This window comes from Chelmon rostratus, chromosome 19 (genome assembly GCF_017976325.1).
Source record: "Chelmon rostratus isolate fCheRos1 chromosome 19, fCheRos1.pri, whole genome shotgun sequence".
Lineage (NCBI taxonomy): Eukaryota > Metazoa > Chordata > Actinopteri > Chaetodontiformes > Chaetodontidae > Chelmon > Chelmon rostratus.
Window position 1 is genome coordinate 23,541,226 of NC_055676.1, and position 19,535 is coordinate 23,560,760.

At 47.0% G+C, this 19,535-nt stretch overlaps 1 protein-coding gene across 1 annotated transcript in view; it reads right to left on the reverse strand.

The window, feature by feature from the left end:
- Positions 1-19,535, reverse strand: part of gfra2b (GDNF family receptor alpha 2b) — a 92,427-nt gene that overhangs the window by 11,790 nt on the left and 61,102 nt on the right. The window contains exons 7-9 of the mRNA XM_041960724.1: positions 11,583-11,692; positions 4,213-4,353; positions 1,290-1,474 (exon numbers count right to left, since the gene is read on the reverse strand). Coding sequence (XP_041816658.1) covers positions 1,290-1,474; positions 4,213-4,353; positions 11,583-11,692 — 436 coding nt within the window. The remainder of the gene's footprint in view (positions 1-1,289; positions 1,475-4,212; positions 4,354-11,582; positions 11,693-19,535) is intronic.

Here is a 19,535-nt window from a genome sequence, read left to right on the forward strand (position 1 = left end):
AAGGTGCTGAAGGTGGAGGCCTAAACCACAGACTAGATTTAACAGCCTCTTCTAACATTTCCTTCAAGAAGCAGCAAACCCTACCATTTCCTTCAAAAAGCAAACAGAGCAGGAAAACAAACCCTAACATTTCCTTCAAGAAGCAGACAAAACAGGAAAACAACCAAAAAGATCAAAAAACAAGCCAACTCTGTGTCTTACCACGCAAACTCACCTGAACAGGCCGCATGGTCCCAAAGAGAGACTCTAGCTGGCCACACCCCCACCTTATCTAAACTTCCGGGTTCTCTTCCTATTGGCAGAGCGAGAAGATGGGGCGGGGAAAGCAGAGCAGAGGAGAGGTGTCTTGTTCAGACTTTAACCTCTTCTCTTGCCGGGTTAGGCATGCATGTCCTCTGCCTGCCCCCCCACTGTCCCTATTTCACCCCCCAACTACTATTATTTCTCCTGATCCATATCCACTGACTAGACCTAGCAGCCTCATCTGACATCTCCCTCACTGTCTTTCTTAAATTTTGCCCATGCACTCCCAGCTCCCTCAACAGTGAAACAGCTGACCCTGCAACAAAACCTCTACTGAACTTCTGAATGAATGAATCTATGAAAATGAACATAATGTATGAATGCAGGTTTCAGTACATTTAAATTATTTAAAGGTATCTTGAGATCAGGTCGCAGTCTTTAGTCTTGTAAACGGCTTTAGCATAAATCAAGCTAACCTCTGCGTTTCTCGTGTTTTTCTACAGTCAAATTTAAGAGATTTCTGTTAAATACAGCATTTTTTCATACATTTTCTTCTTTAAATCATGTGATAGTGCTGCTAGCTAGCATCTTCTACATGAATCAGCAGCCATTTTTTTTTTTTTTTTACCTGGGACCTGTTAGCTTTAGCCTCAGCCTGTAGCCATAATAATATATATATCTTATAATGTATGTATCCATCAAGTCCAAAACATGTTCAGATGTGTCAGCAGGGACAGTGTCGTCCTCTAACTTATGGAGTAAGCAGTGGCGTGCACGGGGGGGGCAACCCCCCCCCTCGTGGCCCCAAAAACGCGTGCTAAAGTGCCCCCTGGGAGCCAAAACGCGTGCTCAAGTGAAGTCCTTTTCGCCCCTGCCCTTCAAAAAGTCTGTGCACACCACTGGGAGTAAGTGTTATAATTAGCTAGCTACAGCTAATAAAACCTGCTAGCGACAGTTGTCATTCGTTGTCTTGCCTTCGTTATGACTGTAAATGAAATCAGAGGGTGTTTAAGGGGCCTCCCTGACGACCACCTGAGAAAACTCACCTGCAGGTTAGCACACGTGGAAAACACACAAGCGCTGTCCATGGGTTTGATTGCGTTGCCGTGTAGCGAGGGGGCCGGCTTGGAGATGATTGGCGGCTGAGCGGGCGGCAAGAAGGTGGACGTCGGCTCGGTTACCGGAAGAGCTCCTCCCTCGGAGCCGTAACCGAACGACTGGATGGCGTTTTCTGTGGCGAGGGATAAAGAAAGCAGAGCTGACAGTAAACATGGGAAATATGCAAAGAGAGAGAGCAGCGGGGGGGTGGGGGGGGTGGGTGGGGTATCAATATTAGACCCTCTTTACACCTACCATTATCCAAATTACACAGTGACAACTAAATTGTTGTTTGCTCACCGAGCCACCGTCACTCATTTCACTTCCTGTCCTTATTTTTGCTGGGGGTGTAATCTGTGTCTGAATCACTTTATTATTTCAAAGTGCAGAAAGCTTCTGCTCACAGATCAGTTCCAACCATACACCTGCAGTAATCAATGAAAAAGAAGCAGGTGGAGCTGAATGAACACAATAAAAGTAGGTTTGAAGAGTGGAGACACGAGTCGGACTGCGTGTCCTCGGTTCAGGAACTGGAGCTGGTGTTTGTGACGGGAGGAGGTGAAGGTGAACGTACGGCCGCTCTGAAGTGTCTTTGATAGAACATGTGAGCTCAGTGAGTGTGTTAATCTACATGAAAGAAGGACGTGTGTGCAGCGGGCAGAGGTGGAGGTGAAGATAAAGCCGGTCTGAAGCGTCTGTGACACAGCCTCATTTCAAAACTCCGTCCCCGTCTCTCCCTCCCGGCAGCAGAACAACTGGTCCGTGCCTTCATCTCCACGAGGCTGGACTACTGTAACGGGCTCTTCGTCGGGACGCCTGGCAAAACCATCCAGAAGCTGCAGTACATCCAAAACAGCGCTGCCAGGGTCCTGATGACAGGCCGTAAATACGAGCACATCGCCCCCATCCTCAAATCACTGCACCGGCTCCCCGTTTCATCCCGGATCAATTATAAAATCTTGCTGCTCACCTATAAATGCATCCGTGGACTTGCACCCACATACCTCCAAGAACTCATGACCCTACAGTCCACCACTCGCACTCTCAGATCCACTAACACCCTGCTCCTCCAAGTCCACCAGGCTCTCCATGGCGCCTCTGGAACAGCCTCCCAACCCAGCTGAGGGCTATTCAGACCCTAGACTCTTTTAAATCAGGCCTCAAAACGAATTATTTTATTCAGAAAGACCGATGAATGTTGATTATGAACTGATTTTAGCCTGATAATAATAATAATAATAATAATAATAATAATAATAATAATAATAATAATTATTATTATTATTATTATTATTATTATTATTATTATTGTTATTATTATTATTATTATTATTATTATTGTTGTTATTACTATAATTGTTGTTTTGTTGTTGTTGTTGTTGTTGTTGTTGTTATTATCTCTCCAGCATGTTGTGGGTCTGAAGCTGAAGCTCCTCCGGAGGAGGCTGCCCCGGAGGACCTCACCTGGCTCCTGTCAACATGAAGGAGCACCGGGTCCACTTCGAGTTCCCCCCAGATCCTGAGCGACGCGTTCAAGTGTTTTCAGAAAACGGGTGTTAAAATTCAGTGGGTCACTGTCTTCTACATAAAACAAAGAGATGCTGGCTCTGCATGTGGACCTGGAAAAGACCACTTTGTGGAAGCTAACGAGGATCTGAATAAAGAACCGGCGAGGCCTCCTCATGCAGCACATTTCCGTCTGAAACGGGAGACAAACAACAACCAAGCTTTGAAGTGAACAGTCAAACACACGCCAGCGCGGTCGTTTATCTGCGCGTGGTTTCATCCACTCAGCGTTCGGTGAATGATTGATGAACACAGTCCACTCGACGCGAAGCGAAGGCCGCTCCTCTGCCTCTGCAGAGAGCTTCGTCTTCACGTGGAACCAACTGACCGAGGCTCGTCACATCACGAAACCTGCTCGTCCAGCTCTCGTTAGCTCCGAGCTGTCGGTTTCTGTCTGCGCCTCCTGGTCGGATGTGATCGCACGCAGCAAAATCAAGCTGCAGCTTCCCGTGTGTGACACGTTTTCACCTTCAGCCTCAACCAATTCTCACCTCAAACACTGCGACACCTGAACGAGACTTTCTGGCAGAACGGTTCAACCAAATGAAGTCTGGGTACGTAACCCCGGATTCTACGAGTACAGCCGGTTCATTCACTCTGATTCTGATTGGTGCGCGATGCTTGTAGTGTTGTCTTTGTGTGTGTGTGTCTGTTTGTGCGTAAGTATGCGATGGTCATTCGTCTAATTTTAATAATTGAATTTTTTAAATTATTATTACTCAAGCTCGCTGGAACACGCTGGCGCGGAAACAACGCTCTCTCGATCCACGGTCGAGCTAGCGAAGACAAACACGCCACATCCGGTCGCACAGATTCTACATTCAAATACACGAAGAACGACTCAAAGGTCCAGTGTGGAGGATTTAGTGCCATCTAGTGGTGAAGTTGGAAAAAGGCCAATCTTTGCACACTCTGTGGTGTGAATGATTAGATTACAGTCATGTTTGATACAAGATTAAATAAAGCTTTGCATATGTACAGGATATTATGCAGGCACTGATTGGTTGTTCTCTGCCAGAGGCTCGTTTCACACGTGAACATGCATCTATATGTTGACATTAAGACGGAGGAGGAGAAGCTGTTCGTCGACGGAGGAGGTGCGGAGGTGATATCTGGGTCACTGTTATTTAAAGACGGTATCAGGGGATCTTCAGCACATTTTCTCACAGTCTTCCTCCTCCACCTAACCTTTTATCTCCCTCGCTCACACTTTCTTCTCCTCCACCACAACACACACCTTCAGGTTACTGTCCCGTCTCTTACTCAGCTTCGACTCTGGACGTAACACAGGAAGTGAGGACTCACTGAGGCAGGTGTTGTGTGTGAAGTCCCGGTGGAAAGCCTCACACTCTGGCTCCTGATTGGCTGTTCCCCTGCAGGTGCACCACAGGCTGATGGTGATGTTGGAAGGACTGCTGTCGCTGTAGTTAGGCGTTACATCCGAACCTGAGAGACAGACAGACGGAGAGAGAGACGGAGAGAGACAGAGACAGAGAGAGGGAGAGAGAGACAGACAGAGAGAGAGAGAGACAGAAAGACAGACAGAGAGAGGGAGAGACAGAAAGACAGACAGAGAGAGGGAGAGAGAGGGAGAGAGACAGAGAGAGAGAGAGAGAGGGAGAGAGACAGAGAGAGACAGACAGAGAGAGAGAGGGAGAGAGAGGGAGAGAGACAGAGAGAGACAGACAGAGAGAGAGAGATTTTTTTTTTATTTTTAAGAGTTACTTTATTCCATCAATTCTTTAACGGGCTATTTACAAAAAAAGAATAAAATGACAAACAAAAACAACAACAACAACAAACATCCTCAAAACACAAATAAATGAATAAAAACTCAAACTACAAGAATAAATAAATCAGTTCAGCTCCTCAGAGAAGAAAACCTGGTTTTCTCTCACAGAGCACAAAACATCACTGTGAGTCCATCTTTCACTGAACTGATCGACATCTTTCATTTGTTTGTAATAATTGAAGTCAATCATTATTCTGGCTTTCACCATCCTGGTGAACAGCAACGTCACATCAACGTCCACTGAATCCTCAGTTTTCCTCTTCCTGCTGACATAAATCGCCATCTTTGACTGTCCCAAGATGAAATTCATCAGTTGGCATTTATGTTTTTCAGACTTTCTGTATTTTACACCAAGAATAAAGTTTTGCTTGGAGAAAACTTCTCTTAACTTTCTGAATAAACGCTCCAACAACATGAACAGAGGACTGAGACGAGAACACTCTGAGTAGCAGTGGAAGACAGTTTCTCTGTGAGGACAGAAAGGACATGTATCACTCACACTTTGATCAATAAGAGACAGAAAAGCATTGACAGCTACGATCCCGTGTAACACTCTCCACTGTAAGTCGGCCACCTTCTTTGTCAGTGGAGGTTTGTATAAAACCCTCCAGGCCGGTTTGACATCGTCTGGCAGGGCCAGATGACGTCGCCAAGGCGTGTCAACCCGATCCTGGAGTTTGGTTTTGTTGAGACATTTAACCATCATTTTGTACAAATCTTTACTTTTTGTCTCTTCCAAGTTCAAAAAAATGTGACTTTTGTCACCTAAAAAACAACCAGTACAACCATCAAACCTGGGACGAACACCTAAAACAGGAAAAGGATCATCAGTGTGAGGCACAGTCACACCTTCACCATAGTCCTTCAGCAGAGTCCACTTGTGTCCTGTCAGACGGTGTCTCCAGTGTTCCAGCAGCCTGTTGACGGTCCTCACAGATCTGACTCCCAGGCCGGCTGCCAGAGCAGCTCCATCGTCCAGTTTTGGTCCAGCAAAGTTCAAAACAGACCCAAAGGTCAGAATCCCTGCTCTGCAGAACAAGTCTGTAACCGCTGGCCCGGCCCAGGAGGGGGTGTCCAACCGTTCGCCATGCACCACTGGTTCCTGCAGCAACCAGTGCAGAGAGTTGTTTTCTGCTGTCCTGTCCTTTACCAGCTTGTTCCACACAGTGAAGACGCCACGGTAGAAGGGAGGCAGAGTCTGGAACTTCAGAGTCCTCAAATCCATCAGGAACAGCGAGTCATGAAGTCCCAGACCACTACACTCCTTCAGCAGTACCCGGGCCAGTGGTCTCCACACCAAGTCTTTTGGACCGTACAGCAGTCTCTGCACATACTGGAGGCGGAAAGTAGCACCCCTGCTGGCCAGATGTGGCAGCCCTTGTCCTCCTTCCTCTTTTGGAAGATGGAGAATGGCCTGAGGGATCCAATGCAGTTTATCCCAAAAGAAATTAATTAAAATCGCTTGAAGCTGTGAGAGCAGGTTTGAGGGAGGATCTACGCAAGCGAGTCTGTGCCATAACGAGGAGGACACTAGATTATTGATCACCAGTGTCCTCCCCCTGTAGGACATGCTTGGTACGAGCCATTCCCACTTTTTAAGACGGCCCTTTATTTTTTCCAGCACATTGTCCCAGTTTGTTCTTAGCACAGACTCTTCACCTAAAAACATTCCCAAGTATTTTATCCCCCCTTTTTTCCATGTCAGCCCTCCTGGTAAAACTAAACTGTCCAGCAGTTTATTTCCCACCATCACAGCTTCACTTTTTCCCCAGTTCACCTTAGCAGAGGAGATTTTGTTAAAAAGCCCCACATTCTTTTCCAGAATGTCAATGTCTTTTTGCGTGCTGGTGATAATCATGACATCATCTGCATAGGCCGACATTTTAACAGCTGAAGCACAACCTGGAAAACAAACACCTGAGAGTTCCTGTCTGAGTCTGTGCAACAGAGGTTCAATGGCGAGTGAATATAACATGCCAGAGAGAGAGCATCCCTGCCGGACCCCCCTCTGCACACTAAAAGGTGCAGCCAAACCACCATTTATTTTTAGTATACTCGCAATATCACGGTACAGAACCTGGATCTTGGCTATAAAACCTGGGCTGAACCCAAAAGCACTCATCGTCTGCCACAGATACTGGTGTTCAACCCGGTCAAAAGCCTTTTCCTGGTCTATGGAAATAAGACCAGCATCAATGCCCAATAAGCCAGAGACGTCCAAAACATGCCGAATTAAAGTGATATTATCACTTATTGACCTGCCGGGCACACAGTAGGTCTGGTCCACATGGATGACCCTACTCATCTCCTCTCTCAGTCTGGAGGCCAGAGCCTTGGAGAGGATTTTATAGTCCCCACACAGCAGATAGACAGGCCTCCAGTTCTTTAGGTCCTGTAGATCTCCTTTTTTTGGCAGCAGGGTGATAAGTGCCCTCCTGCAGCTCAGTGGCAGCCGTCCTTTTTCCAAGCTGTTCTTGAAGACCTCCAACAGATCTTCACCCATCACTGACCAAAAGGACTTGTAGAACTCCACAGGTAACCCGTCGATGCCAGGTGCTTTGCTGTTTCCCAGGCCCATGAGAGCAGTGTGCAGTTCGTTCAGTGAGAGTTCTGTTTCCAACACTGCATTGCTGTCAGCATCCACCTGAGGCAGACCAGCATAGAAATCATCAGCCAACTCTGCATCCTCCACATACTCCTTTTTAAAGAGTTCTTTGTAGAAGCAGGTGGCATGTCTGCGAATCTCTGGGGTTTCTGTTATGGTGGATCCGTTTTCAGCACGTAGGGAGTGGATGATCTTCCTCTGGCCGTTCTTCCGCTCCAGACTGAAGAAAAACTGAGAGGGGGCATCCATTTCGGATGAGGTCATGAAGCGTGAGCGGACCAGAGCGCCCTGTGCTGTCAGGCCCAACAGGTTGGCTAAGGCAGCCCTTTTGGATTTAAGGGCTTCAACATGCCCTTGATTTCCTGTAGACTCCACTAGACTCTGTAGTTCTACTACTTCAGTCTCCAGGTCTTGAAGAGATCTGGAAATGTGCTTGGTGACATTGCGAGTGTACTGCTGACAGAAATGCTTGATCTGGATTTTTCCCACATCCCACCATTGCTGCACTGAAGAAAAAGCAGTTTTGCTTTTTCTGTGTAAAAACCATAAAACCTCAAAAGCAGCTCTAAAAGATTTGTCCTGTAAAAGTGCAGTATTAAAATGCCAGTATGCACTGCGTACCCTCACCCTCTGAATATAAAAGGAGCACTGAACAAGACAATGATCGGAGAAGCCAACAGGAACTATTCGACACGATTTAAAAATACTGAAGTGATGTTTAAAACAGTAAAAACGATCGAGTCTGGCCAAAGACAGCAGATTGTCTCTGCAGTGACTCCAGGTGTACTGCCGCTCGGTCCTGTTAAAACCTCTCCAAACATCTTTCAGATCGTGGCTTTCAATCAGCTGCTTTAGTCTGGCAGATGAAGCAGGATGGGGCTCCAGGTGATTCCTATCGAGTTTAGCATTTTCTGTACAGTTAAAATCGCCGCCCAGGAACAGAAACTCATCAGAACAATTATTAAGAACGTCGATCAGAATATTTAAGAAGCTCATTCTGTCAATGTGTGAAACTGGAGCATAAACAACCACAAAAACCATTTTGACATTTTCATGTTGTGCTTCAACTTTTAAAATGTGACCACACATTATGTCCTCCACCTGTACAGCACAGGGACTGAAGCCCTTTGAAAAAAGCAGGCCGACTCCACCACTGTTGGACGTTTTGTGGCTTAGGAAGACGTCCCCAGGCCACTCTGTCCTCCACTGTCTTTCATTATCAGTGTCACTGTGAGTCTCCTGGACAAAAGCCACATCTAGCTTTTTAATTTCTATAAGTTTGAACAGACAAGCTCTTTTCTCATCACTTCTGGCTCCATTTACATTTAAAGAGCCTATTTTTAAGTCACACATGAGAAAAGAAGAAAATGTCACTGCAACCAAAAAACATACGTGTAGTATGTGGACAGACATTTCAGATTTAATCATCATCTTCGATCAACTGGGCTCTGACTTTGGTCACAAGTTTTTTAAGACGGTAAACCTCCTGTTCACTGAACACATCGCTCTCCTTCCTCAGCTGAGTCACAGATTTGACAAAACCTCTCAGATCAGGGAACTAAAGTTCAGGTTTAACGGCTCTCTGGCCTTTAGTTTCCTGCAGAAACTTTCTCACTTTTTCAACTGGATAAAAAGTGAACTCATTCTCTTGTGATGGCGTCCACTCACATTCCTCCTCATTATCTGACAGGTCCTCTGTCACTCTTTTAGCTCGAGCTCCACTCTGTTCTTTGTCACTGCTGTTTTTTCTTTTTCCAGGTTTATTTGTTAGACTTACATCATCTGACATATGTTCATCCATCAGCACCTCACTGATCACACTATCAACCACCTGACAACTGTTTCCACTATTTCTGTTACTTTTCTGTTTCTCTGATTTCTCAAATGTCTGAACGTTTCTTCTCTTTTCAGTGTTGTCAGTCTCAGTTTGATCCTGATCTACACTCTGCTCCTTGTCCTGCATTTCTGCCTCTGTTTCCCGTCTTTTCTCAACAGACTGACACACACCGAGCGAGTCTGACCCGGGCCGCGGCGCATCAACTGACTCCGAGCTGCCCGCGGGGCGGGCCGCGGGTCGGGTGGCCGAGCCCGCGGCCGCCCCGGCCGCCGGACCCGCGGGCCGCACCGGCCCGCTCCGCGGCCGCCCCAGCCGCCGGACCCGGAGCCGCATCGGCCCGCTCCGCGGCCTCAGGGCAAGACCGAATCAAATGTCCCTCCGCACCACAACCGAAACATTTCATCGTCTCTGAGGTAGCAAACACGATGTAATTAAAACCTTCAACCCTAAAACTGAAGGTCAGGTTCAGGTCTTTGGAGCTGTCTTTGAGGACCATGAACACCTGTCTCCTGTGACAGACTACGTGCTTCAGTTTTGGAGACTTACAGCCGAGCAGAAGCATCTTGATGGGGGAAACCAGCTGTCCGTAACGCGCCAGCTCTTTCGCCAGCTCTTAATTTTTAATAAAAGGGGGGACGTTAGAAATCATTATCTTTTTTGCTGGGTTCACCAGCGGCAGGACGGGGGTGAAACTTTCACTTATTACCACGCCAGATTCAACCACTTTTTCCACCTTTGCCACGTCATCCAAAAAGATGACGATGGCGCCGTTCATACGAGACGCGGACTTTATGCTTTCAAAGCCCACCACCTCTCCAACCGCACAGCTGGCCTCCTCCACCGAACAGCCGACATTCGGGATTAATTTCACCGTCAGCTTCTCCAGCTCAACCTCACTGCTGACAACGGGCATAATGCCCGACTGCCAAAAAACCCCACCACCTAACCAACCCCACCGACCCACCACCAACTAACACCAAAAACCTACACCAGCACACTAACACATCCAAAAACCACAAAACAGATAGAAAAAAGAGTAAAGTTTGCACAATCACTCACAACGTCCGACACTCACTTCCACGCTCACTCCAACCTCACGCATGCGCTCAGAGAGAGACAGAGAGAGAGAGAGAGAGAGAGAGACAGACAGAGAGAGAGAGAGAGACAGAGAGACAGAGACTGAGAGAGAGAGAGAGACAGACAGAGAGAGAGACAGACAGAGACAGACAGAGAGAGACAGAGAGAGACAGATAGAGACACAGACAGACGGAGAGAGACAGACATTGAGACAGAGACGGGGGGGGGGGGCAGCAGTCAGTGTTGGGGAGGAATAAGAATTAGGATGAGATTATCCAGGGAGGAAGGTAAAGAGGATTTTTGTAAATTGGGAATTGAATCACTCAGTGATTTCCAGCGAGGACGTGAGTCACACATGCTGCCGACAGAAGAGCAGCTTCTACTGTAAACTGTCAGAGCAAATAACTCTCGACTCGCAGTGGGAGGTGTGAAGGCCGGTCCCCGCTGAAAAACCACGGCAACGGGGACGCGTTCGTCTCATTGTTAACAAATAAAGTCTGTGTTCATTCATGGGGGCTTCACAGGAACATAGTTTTCATTCATTATTCGATTGATTGAACCTCCTCCAGGCAGGGACTGTCAAATCACAGCATAGCAACCGTAACTAGGCACAGCTAGATTAGGTGTTTTTCCACCAAACCGGACCTCTGTTATCTCCCAGGGCGAGTAAAAACCGGTTTCGGTAGCTCGTGATGATTTGGGCTAATCGCAGCATCGATTTCCCCTGATGGAAATTCATAAATCAATAACCAGTTCCTGTGACTGACAGCCAAGCCCGTCGACAGGGGGGGGCAACCGGGTATGTTGTCCCGGGCCTCAGGACCATAGGGGCCCCTGAATGACCCTTACTTTATTTTACTTTACATTCACATATTTCTTTTTAATTAAATCATTGCCTGAAGAATTAAATATTATTTTCTACTCAACATATACTGAAAAACTTTAACATATTAAATATTTCAAATATATATATATATATACATCCCTACCCCCCCGTCTTAGCAGAGAACTCTGGCGCACTTAAGGCTACGCTACATACGAGCCCTGAAGCGGGAAATTTCTGTAAATCTGTCATATGTTATAAACTCTAAACATGCTGGGGGGGCCCTATGATGGTCTCTTGTCCCCGGGCCCCAGCAAGTCTGTTGACAGCCCTGCTGACAGCATCACTCAAATGATCAATCAGTCACAGAATCGCAGCTCTGTGATGAAGCTTCAGAGTAAAACTGAGTGATGATGTGATACAAAAGACTTGAAATGTTCACTGTGTTGTAAACAGGGACCGCTGGATCACAGGCCTGTTTCAAATAAAGGCCTGATTCGCGGCTTCAGAAACAAATGCGCAGAGAAGCTGATGGACTCACCGATGAGGCCGACGTAGGACATCAGGCAGCCGTGGTAGTTGTCGTGGGGGCAGCTGGTGACGGCGTGAGACGTCATCTGGCAGTTCATGTGGAAATCTGCGAGTCGAGACCTGCGGCGACACAACAGAAACACACCTGTTAGCATTAGCATCGCATCTGAAGGCGCATTGTGGGTAATTTTGTGGGTTGTGATACGCTGATGCTGAACATGGTTGAAACATTTGATTTTGAGGGTTTCAGGGTTTGACTGAGCATTTATTTCCACTTTTTATTACATATTTTCATATTTCTTTTCATTTATGTCCTCACTTCTCCTCCTCCTGCGCCGCCACGTTGCGTTATGGTTGAATAAAATCCTTCTGAAATGCAGTAAGACAAGTAAAATGATCTAAGGCAGATCAAACAGCTGCGCAGGAGCTCTCCTGAAAGCTGACGATCCTCGTGGAAAGGAAAGGCTGATTCACGCAGTAGTTTGGGAGATTATCTCTGCGTCTCCAGCATGCGTGTCCTGCAGTCTCTCCACCGCATCAAGCATATGTTAATGCACGGGAAGCTGTCACAGGCAATAACTGCGCAGCAGCCGAGCTTAATCTACCGCCTGTCCTAGTTCTGTGTTTCGCCATCCCGTCTCTCTTTGTCTCTCTTTGTCTCCGTCTCCTCTCTCGCCGCCTCGTCTCCTCTTCCTCTCGCCTTGACGAATGTTGTGTTGGGTCGGAGGGACGGGGGGAGGAGACGAGGGGAAGGAAAGTGAAGTGCGTCGTATGGTCGAATCAGCGGGGTGACAAGAACGTGTGATCCTGTCGCTATTTGATGCCACATGATAGACGCGGTCCAACTGTGTGTGTGTGTGTGTGTGTGAGTGTGTGTTTGTGTGTGAGTGTGTGTGTGCACGAGTGCTTCACACACACGCAGCTCTCACATGTGAAAGTGTTTGTGTTTGCTCGTCTGTCGGCTGCAGAGGATGATGTGGTTTGACAGGTCTGACTGCTGCGCATTTGACTTTCACGCAGAGGTCAGTGTGTGTTTCTGTGTGTGTGTTTCTGTGTGTGTGTGTGTTTCTGTGTGTGTGTGTGTGTGTGTGTGCTTAAGTAATCCTGTCAACGATGTCAGCTCTAGACAAAAGACACAAACATGATCCACACTGACAAACACACACTTTCCTCTCTGACTGTGTTTCTCTACATGACAAACACACACACACACACACACTCAGTGACACCTTCATCCTTGGCTTGTCAGGGCAGATTGCAGCGTGAGGGACGACCGCTGTGGACACGCGAGCGGAGCGTCTTCACACATGTGACGAGGATTTTAAAGGACGATCCCACCACGTTTGCTTTCTCAAACTTCGTTAATTTTGCGTTAATTCCAGCCATCGTCTCTTCACCTGCCCGTCCTCAGAGACTCGTCTCGTAGAGCGTCACGTCTGAGGGCTCGGGTGTTGCTGCCGTGGTGCGTTCGAGTGCTGCTGACCTCAACATGTGACTCGACTGTCGAGTCAGGCATTAAAGAGGGAGTCCAGTGGTTTCCAGGTGTTTTACTGCACATGTGATTAAATCTGTATAAAGTCTTCAGTGTGTGTGGAGCTAAACGACCTTGAGTGATGTCACTTGAGTCAGCGAGTTAGAAACACATGTGTGGAGTCAGAAAGACGCGAGGTGAGAAGTGATTTGTGTTTCTTCAGTCGCTGTTGTTGTCAGTGGCGTGCACAGACTTTTTGAAGGGCAGGGGCGAAAAGGAAAAAAAGGGCACATATATTGTGTCCTCGCCACTGAAGAGGGCACTTTAGCACGCGTTTTGGTGTCCAAGAGGGCACTTTAGCACGTGTTTTGGCGTCCAAGAGGGCACTTTAGCGCGCGTTTTGACGTCCAGAGGGCACTTTAGCACGTGTTTTGGCGTCCAAGAGGGCACTTTAGCGCGCGTTTTGACGTCCAAGAGGGCACTTGAGCATGCGTTTTGGCTCCCAATCGCTTTAATGCGCATTTTGGCTCCCAGGGGGCACTTTAGCACGGATTTTGGCTTCCAAGAGGGCACTTTAGCGAACTATTTGGCCCCTAAGAGGGCACTTTAGTGCGCGTTTTGGCGTTTAAGAGGGCACTTTAGCACACGTTTTTCAACAATTGGGCCATGCACAACCGTGTACGCCACTGGTTGTTGTCACACTTCACTGTGACTGGCTCAGCCTCCTCAGAGTTGTGACATGATTGGCTGAAAGTGTCTTTTAATCACCACCCCCTGTGATCTCTTTCCCTCCCCGGCAGCACTTTTACACTTCGCACATTCGTGGAATAAAACCTCATGTGGAGACTCGCTGTGGACTCCGTGGACCTGGTGGACAAACGGTGTCCTCTGGTGTTCCAGTCTCTTTCTGTCCGTTTCAGCGACAGCAGTTAAAAACGAGCGACTCGTTCGTGGAGGTGCGAATCTCCTCGTCTCCTCGTCTTCGTTTCAAACCACGGAGCTGTTACTTTAAAACCTCACTCCATCGACCGGCCTCACGTTCCCGCTGCTGACTCTGCAGCCACATTCAGTCAAGCTTTTATCCCCGTTACAACACTTCCACAAAATCTGGATGAATTATTCAACTCCTCCCGTCCCCGGCACGTCGCTCTGATGGAGCCCAGAAATCAAACACCCTCCTCTGGCTAAATGATCGCGCTCGATCCCTGGAACGACAGTTTGAACTAAATGAAATGAACTGCGGTTATTTGCGACACTCACTCTTCTTTCAGGTTATCAGCTCTGAACGGACCAATCAGCACAGCTCTTCAGCCTCGCAGTGATTGGACAGAGAAACCTCGACCTGTGTTTCAGACGTGGTCCTGACGAAGTCTGTGAAGAGGGCTTTCCACACGTTTGGCTCTTTATTTCATTTTATTAAGGAGTTTTATTAACACTCGTCCGACATCTTTCCACATTATTTAAATCAAGTATTCGCCTGCTGCGGCTGAAGCTTGAGCCGGATCCTCGACCCGTTTCTAAAATGATCATTGTTATCAAAGGTGCTGCAGAGAATGTCAGCCAGATCAATAAAACAGTAGAGCTGTCCAGACCTGATCTCAGATCAGTCTCAATCAAAGCCTTTTCTAACTGATCCGTATTGTTGTAATGAGCAGAATCTCTGCGTCAGCTGTCACACAGGACGGAGAGCTCGGCTTTTAGCTGCGGTGAAAAAAAAGAGACGTGCTAACGATGCTGTCAATCAAGACGTGGAGAAGATGATTTTTTAATGTTCCGCTCAGCATCAGATAAACCGAGCAGACAAAACCACCACCAGCTCTAAAACATGCACATGTACGTTTATTTTCCTGCAGTTAGATTCTGACTGGCCGCTCTCGTTCTGAGCTTCTCATAAATAAAATGAAATGTATTAAAAAACACGAGCCGACAGTGAACGCTGCGCAGCATGTTTTCAGTCGGTGGAGACGTCCTGAATTCAGCGGCTGTTTTAGGCGATGTGGCTGCGTGGACAGACCACGTCAGGTCCGGGTGATGTTGTGACTTGAGGTGTCTGAGGTGGTTCCCTGTCTCCCCTGCGGTCCCGCCAGTCATGAGCTGGGCGGAGTTCCTCTGCTCCTTCTCCAATCAGCTGCTTGGTTTTTCTGGCGTGCAGCTAGAGGCCGAGTGTCAGGTTCTCCTTCTCCTCCCAGCTGGCGCTCATCCTGACCCGAGATCAGGTGCAAACAGTGGCATGCACAGACTTTTTGAAGGGCAGGGGCGAAAAGGAAAAAAGGGCACATATAGCGTGTCCTCACCACTGAAGAGGGCACTTTAGCACGTGTTTTGGCTCCCAGGGGGCACTTTAACAGGCGTTTTGGCTCCCAGGGGGCACTTTAGAGCGCGTTTTGGCTCCCAGGGGGCACTTTAGAGCGCGTTTTGGCGTCCAAGAGGGCACTTAAGAGCATGTTTTGGCTCCCAGGGGGCACTTTAAAGCGTGTTTTTGTTCAATCAAGGAGATTAAGATTATGTCTGTAAACTGATCACAGTTCACCATCATCTGGGCAAATAATAGGTTCAGACCAGCCTCCAATCGGCTACACCCCCACAATTGTCAGGAGGGCCAATCAGATCCATCCTGTGGTGTGTGATGAATCCTGCAGCTATCATATGCATAAATTAATGTCCTCCATGTGTTCACACTTGCTCTGCACTCTAAACTTCTTCTTCAGGGAAATAATCCCAGAGTCATGTCTTATTTAAACGTGTTTATTTTTTCATGTAGTTTTGGTCCAAAGTCCTCTTTCTATTACAGCTCAGAATCTGATTCAGAGGAAGAATCTCGGGTCAGAGAAAGTACAGTACGCTCTCTGTCCCGGCTGATGATTAGCTGAGATGAATCTTTAACGAGCCCTGAGGGAAACGACGAGGCTCAGGCAGGATCTGATCAGGCGGTTTCAGGCGATCTCTCTGCTGTGGCTCTCCGGGCCGTCTGACCTTCATTTGTCACCGGCGCTAACATCTTCTCAGACAGTTAAAGTGCATCGTTTAAAGATCAATTAGCATCTTGTGTTTTCATTAGTGCTAATATTAGCTGTTGTATGAGCCTCTGTCACCAAAACTCCAACAGTGAAGACACACACACACGATACCAGTCTGGTATCGTGTGTGTGTGTGTCTTCACTGGTCTGGACTGTTTTGAGCTCCTGCTAGCAGCTCCTGCTTGTAGCTCCTGTTAGCAGCTCCTATTAGCATAGCAGCAGACGAACAGACAGCTATCACTGGATCACTGTGCATACTACAATTAATATTCAATTAATCTAATTGGATAATAATTTTAGTATTATCAATAACTCCTTCCTTCATCATTCTGTCTTCTCTCTGCCCTCTCCTGTCAAGTCTGCCCCGGCAACAGATTGTTCATGTACCTGATTGGTCAGCAGTATGTTTTTATTTCTTGGGCTGTGTTAAACTGTTTGTTAAAGGTCGTTAATGCTTCTATGGATTTGTCTGTTTAAGTAAAAAATAAGATCCTGTTTTTGATTCTTTGTGACCTCAAAACCCTCAGCTGGAGGTGAACTCAGCCCAAAACTCCAGACCTGCAGCTCGTCGCACGCAGGTGACAGCACCTGGACCCTGACTACTGGACAACGTGACGTTCAGTCGAGCGGCAACGTTTCCTGTAAGAGCAACTGAAAACAAAGGGTCACCTCAGTTTACATTTCTAAAGAGGAGGTGAAGCAGCGACGTGATAAAAAGGATTTTCCTCCCACGCTGAACTCCTGGCTCTGCTGACACTTCCATTCCTCATTTATGTGTGTGTGTGGTCGCTGTGTGTGCAGGAGAAGGTGAGGAATATTAAAATGAAATTACAGCGAGGCTGAGCGAGTCCGAACGGCCTCATTACTGACTGTTTGGCGGCGCCGCGGCCTGAGAGTGACAGGGACACATACATGCAGCCAGAACGAACACGTGCAATTGTCTCCGATGTTAGCGCGCTTTGAAACCTTATATTATCCTTTATAATAGCTCCTGTCCACTCACACGTCTGTATGCATGAGGAGTGTTTCCTGTCAGGCTCAGACCCCCCCTGTGTCATTCAGCCATCACGTGTGCAGTAACAGGACAGAAAAACACACATCCTGTCTAATGCTCTCTTCAGTTTTTTAACCCGTCTCTGCAGCCATAAAATGACATTTGGCATTTGCACGCTGAAGTAGTGTCGGGGCATTTGAGTGTCTGGCTGCCTCTAAATGCATCAAGCATTTCCAGTTGCAGTGGCGTGCACGGGGGGGACAATAAAAATAAAAATAAAAGCACACATGTATACATGCATACATACATAGTACCTATATAAATAATAATCATCATAAGTAATCATAAGGAAATAAGTGCACATTCAAAAAACAAAAAACAAAAATAACCCACAAAACAGTAACATCTCATCAGCAACGTAGTTACTAATAATGTAATAATAATAATAATTAATATAATAATTAATTTTCATAACACTATGTATCATTTCCTGCCACATTTTCATTTAAATAGCAAGCAAACACCTTGTGTAAATTATTCAGTGTACCTCTGGAGAATCATTTCTTTCTGTCTTTTTTTAAACAGAATTGTTCTCAAACTGTTTTTGATTTCAGTGCTCAAATTATTCCACAGTTTTACTCCACAGATGGTGATACAGAAACTTGTCTTTGTTGAGCGAGCTCTGCCAACCTTTAGATTTGATTTCCCTCTTAAATCGTAACCTTGCTCTCTTTCATGAAACCTTCTTGGTAGCAGATAGTTCCTTGCTTTATATAAAACTTGGGCTGTTTTATGCTCCACCAAATCAAACAGTTTTAAAGTTTTATCGTCCCAAACTATGAAGCTATGAGCTACATAAAGCTGATAACTGGCTAAATGTGTGCTATTTTTTATAACAATCAAAATGCAAAACATGATGAAGACTAACAGTCAAAAAAGCTGTAACTATCAACCAAACTGCAGCAGTGAGTCTCACCAGAGTCTGCAGACAGCAGGATTAGATCCACAAACTAAAAAGCTAACAGGCTAACGAGCTAACAGGCTAACGAGCTAGACTGTGGTGCATGAATGAATGACTGAGCTCTGACACCCTGACGCGGACTCTCTGATGTTCTCTGGCGTGCTCAGAAGTGCGGGTCGGTATCAGCAGCAGCAGCAGAGTCGAGTCCGGTCACGTCACGTTTGCAGGTGTGAACGGTCTCAGCGGTGAGATCATACAGCTACAGCGAGCCTAAAACTTTAGATTTCTGAATGATTGTTATTTACTGTTAAAGAAACGCACTCAGTCGATGTTCACTTCCTGTCCGGTGATGTTCACCTTCTGTCTGTGTAGTTTTTGTAACACGCTTCTTATGTTTTTATTGTTTTATAAGTTACTTCCTGTTTGCACTTTGGATCTCCGCTCGTTATAAATAAAGTTTCCTGACTTCAGGCGGGACGCGTCGGGCTACATTTGCTCACAAAACAACCACGATCTCAGACTTCCTGCAGCCCGGGTGCATTGTGGGTAATGCAGGTGCTGGGTTTTTCTTTAGAAATCGGCCCATCGTAAGTGTGACGGTGTTACAGGACGCATGTGGAGAACTTTCTTTCGGATCCAGATCTCATTGATTCCAGCTGAAGCAGTGAAATCAGCGTCACTTCTCGAAGTCGCGTTTGTGGAGATAAATTGTCTGCGGGGCTCAGATCTCATTATATCGTGCAAATACAGCACAGAGAGGTTCTGTTTGTTCTAAATCTGAACATGAGCAGCAGCCGGCGGGCTGCTGTGAACCTCTGCTCTGATTTATACTTTGTGTTCTGTTGTAAACGATATGAAAAATGACGCTGCTGCGCGGCTGCTGCTGCGCGGCTGCTGCTGCGCGGCTGCTGCTGGAGCTACATGTCGAGACGTCTTTAACCTCGGTGCACCTGTCCCGAGTTTATTCATCTTAATTCATTTCTCTCCCTGTGTGTGTGTGTGCATCTGTCTGTGTTTAATGATTAGCTACTTTGTTTTGTCTTGATGTTCTCCTTAATTAACAGTCCCTAAGTGGGACTGCTCATTTGCATATTTACATATTTGCATAGCTGACGAGCTGCTGCTCTCCATCAGCCCCGGCAGAGATTGCCTTCGGTCACACCTCTGGTTATATTGCTTTCTGCTCCATCTCCTGAGGGTTTGCTTGCCTTATTTCCCCTCGAAGACTCATCCCTCGCTCCTCGTCGCTCCTGTAAACCAATCGGACGCGTTCGGACGAGCGCAGAGGAAATGAGATGAAGCCTTTGTGTAAACTCGCACACACACACGCACGCAGGGAGAGTAAGTGAGAGGGCCTGTTGCGTTGCCGGCGTCCTCTGTGACCTCCAGAAAAGAGGCAGCTATTTCCATCACGCCACCACCTCACCTCACTGACCGTGTAATGGAGCGATGCAGTCGCTAGATTGGCTTGCACGCCTTAAAACACCACTCAGCTGCTGCTGGCGGCTTTGGAAAAGCAG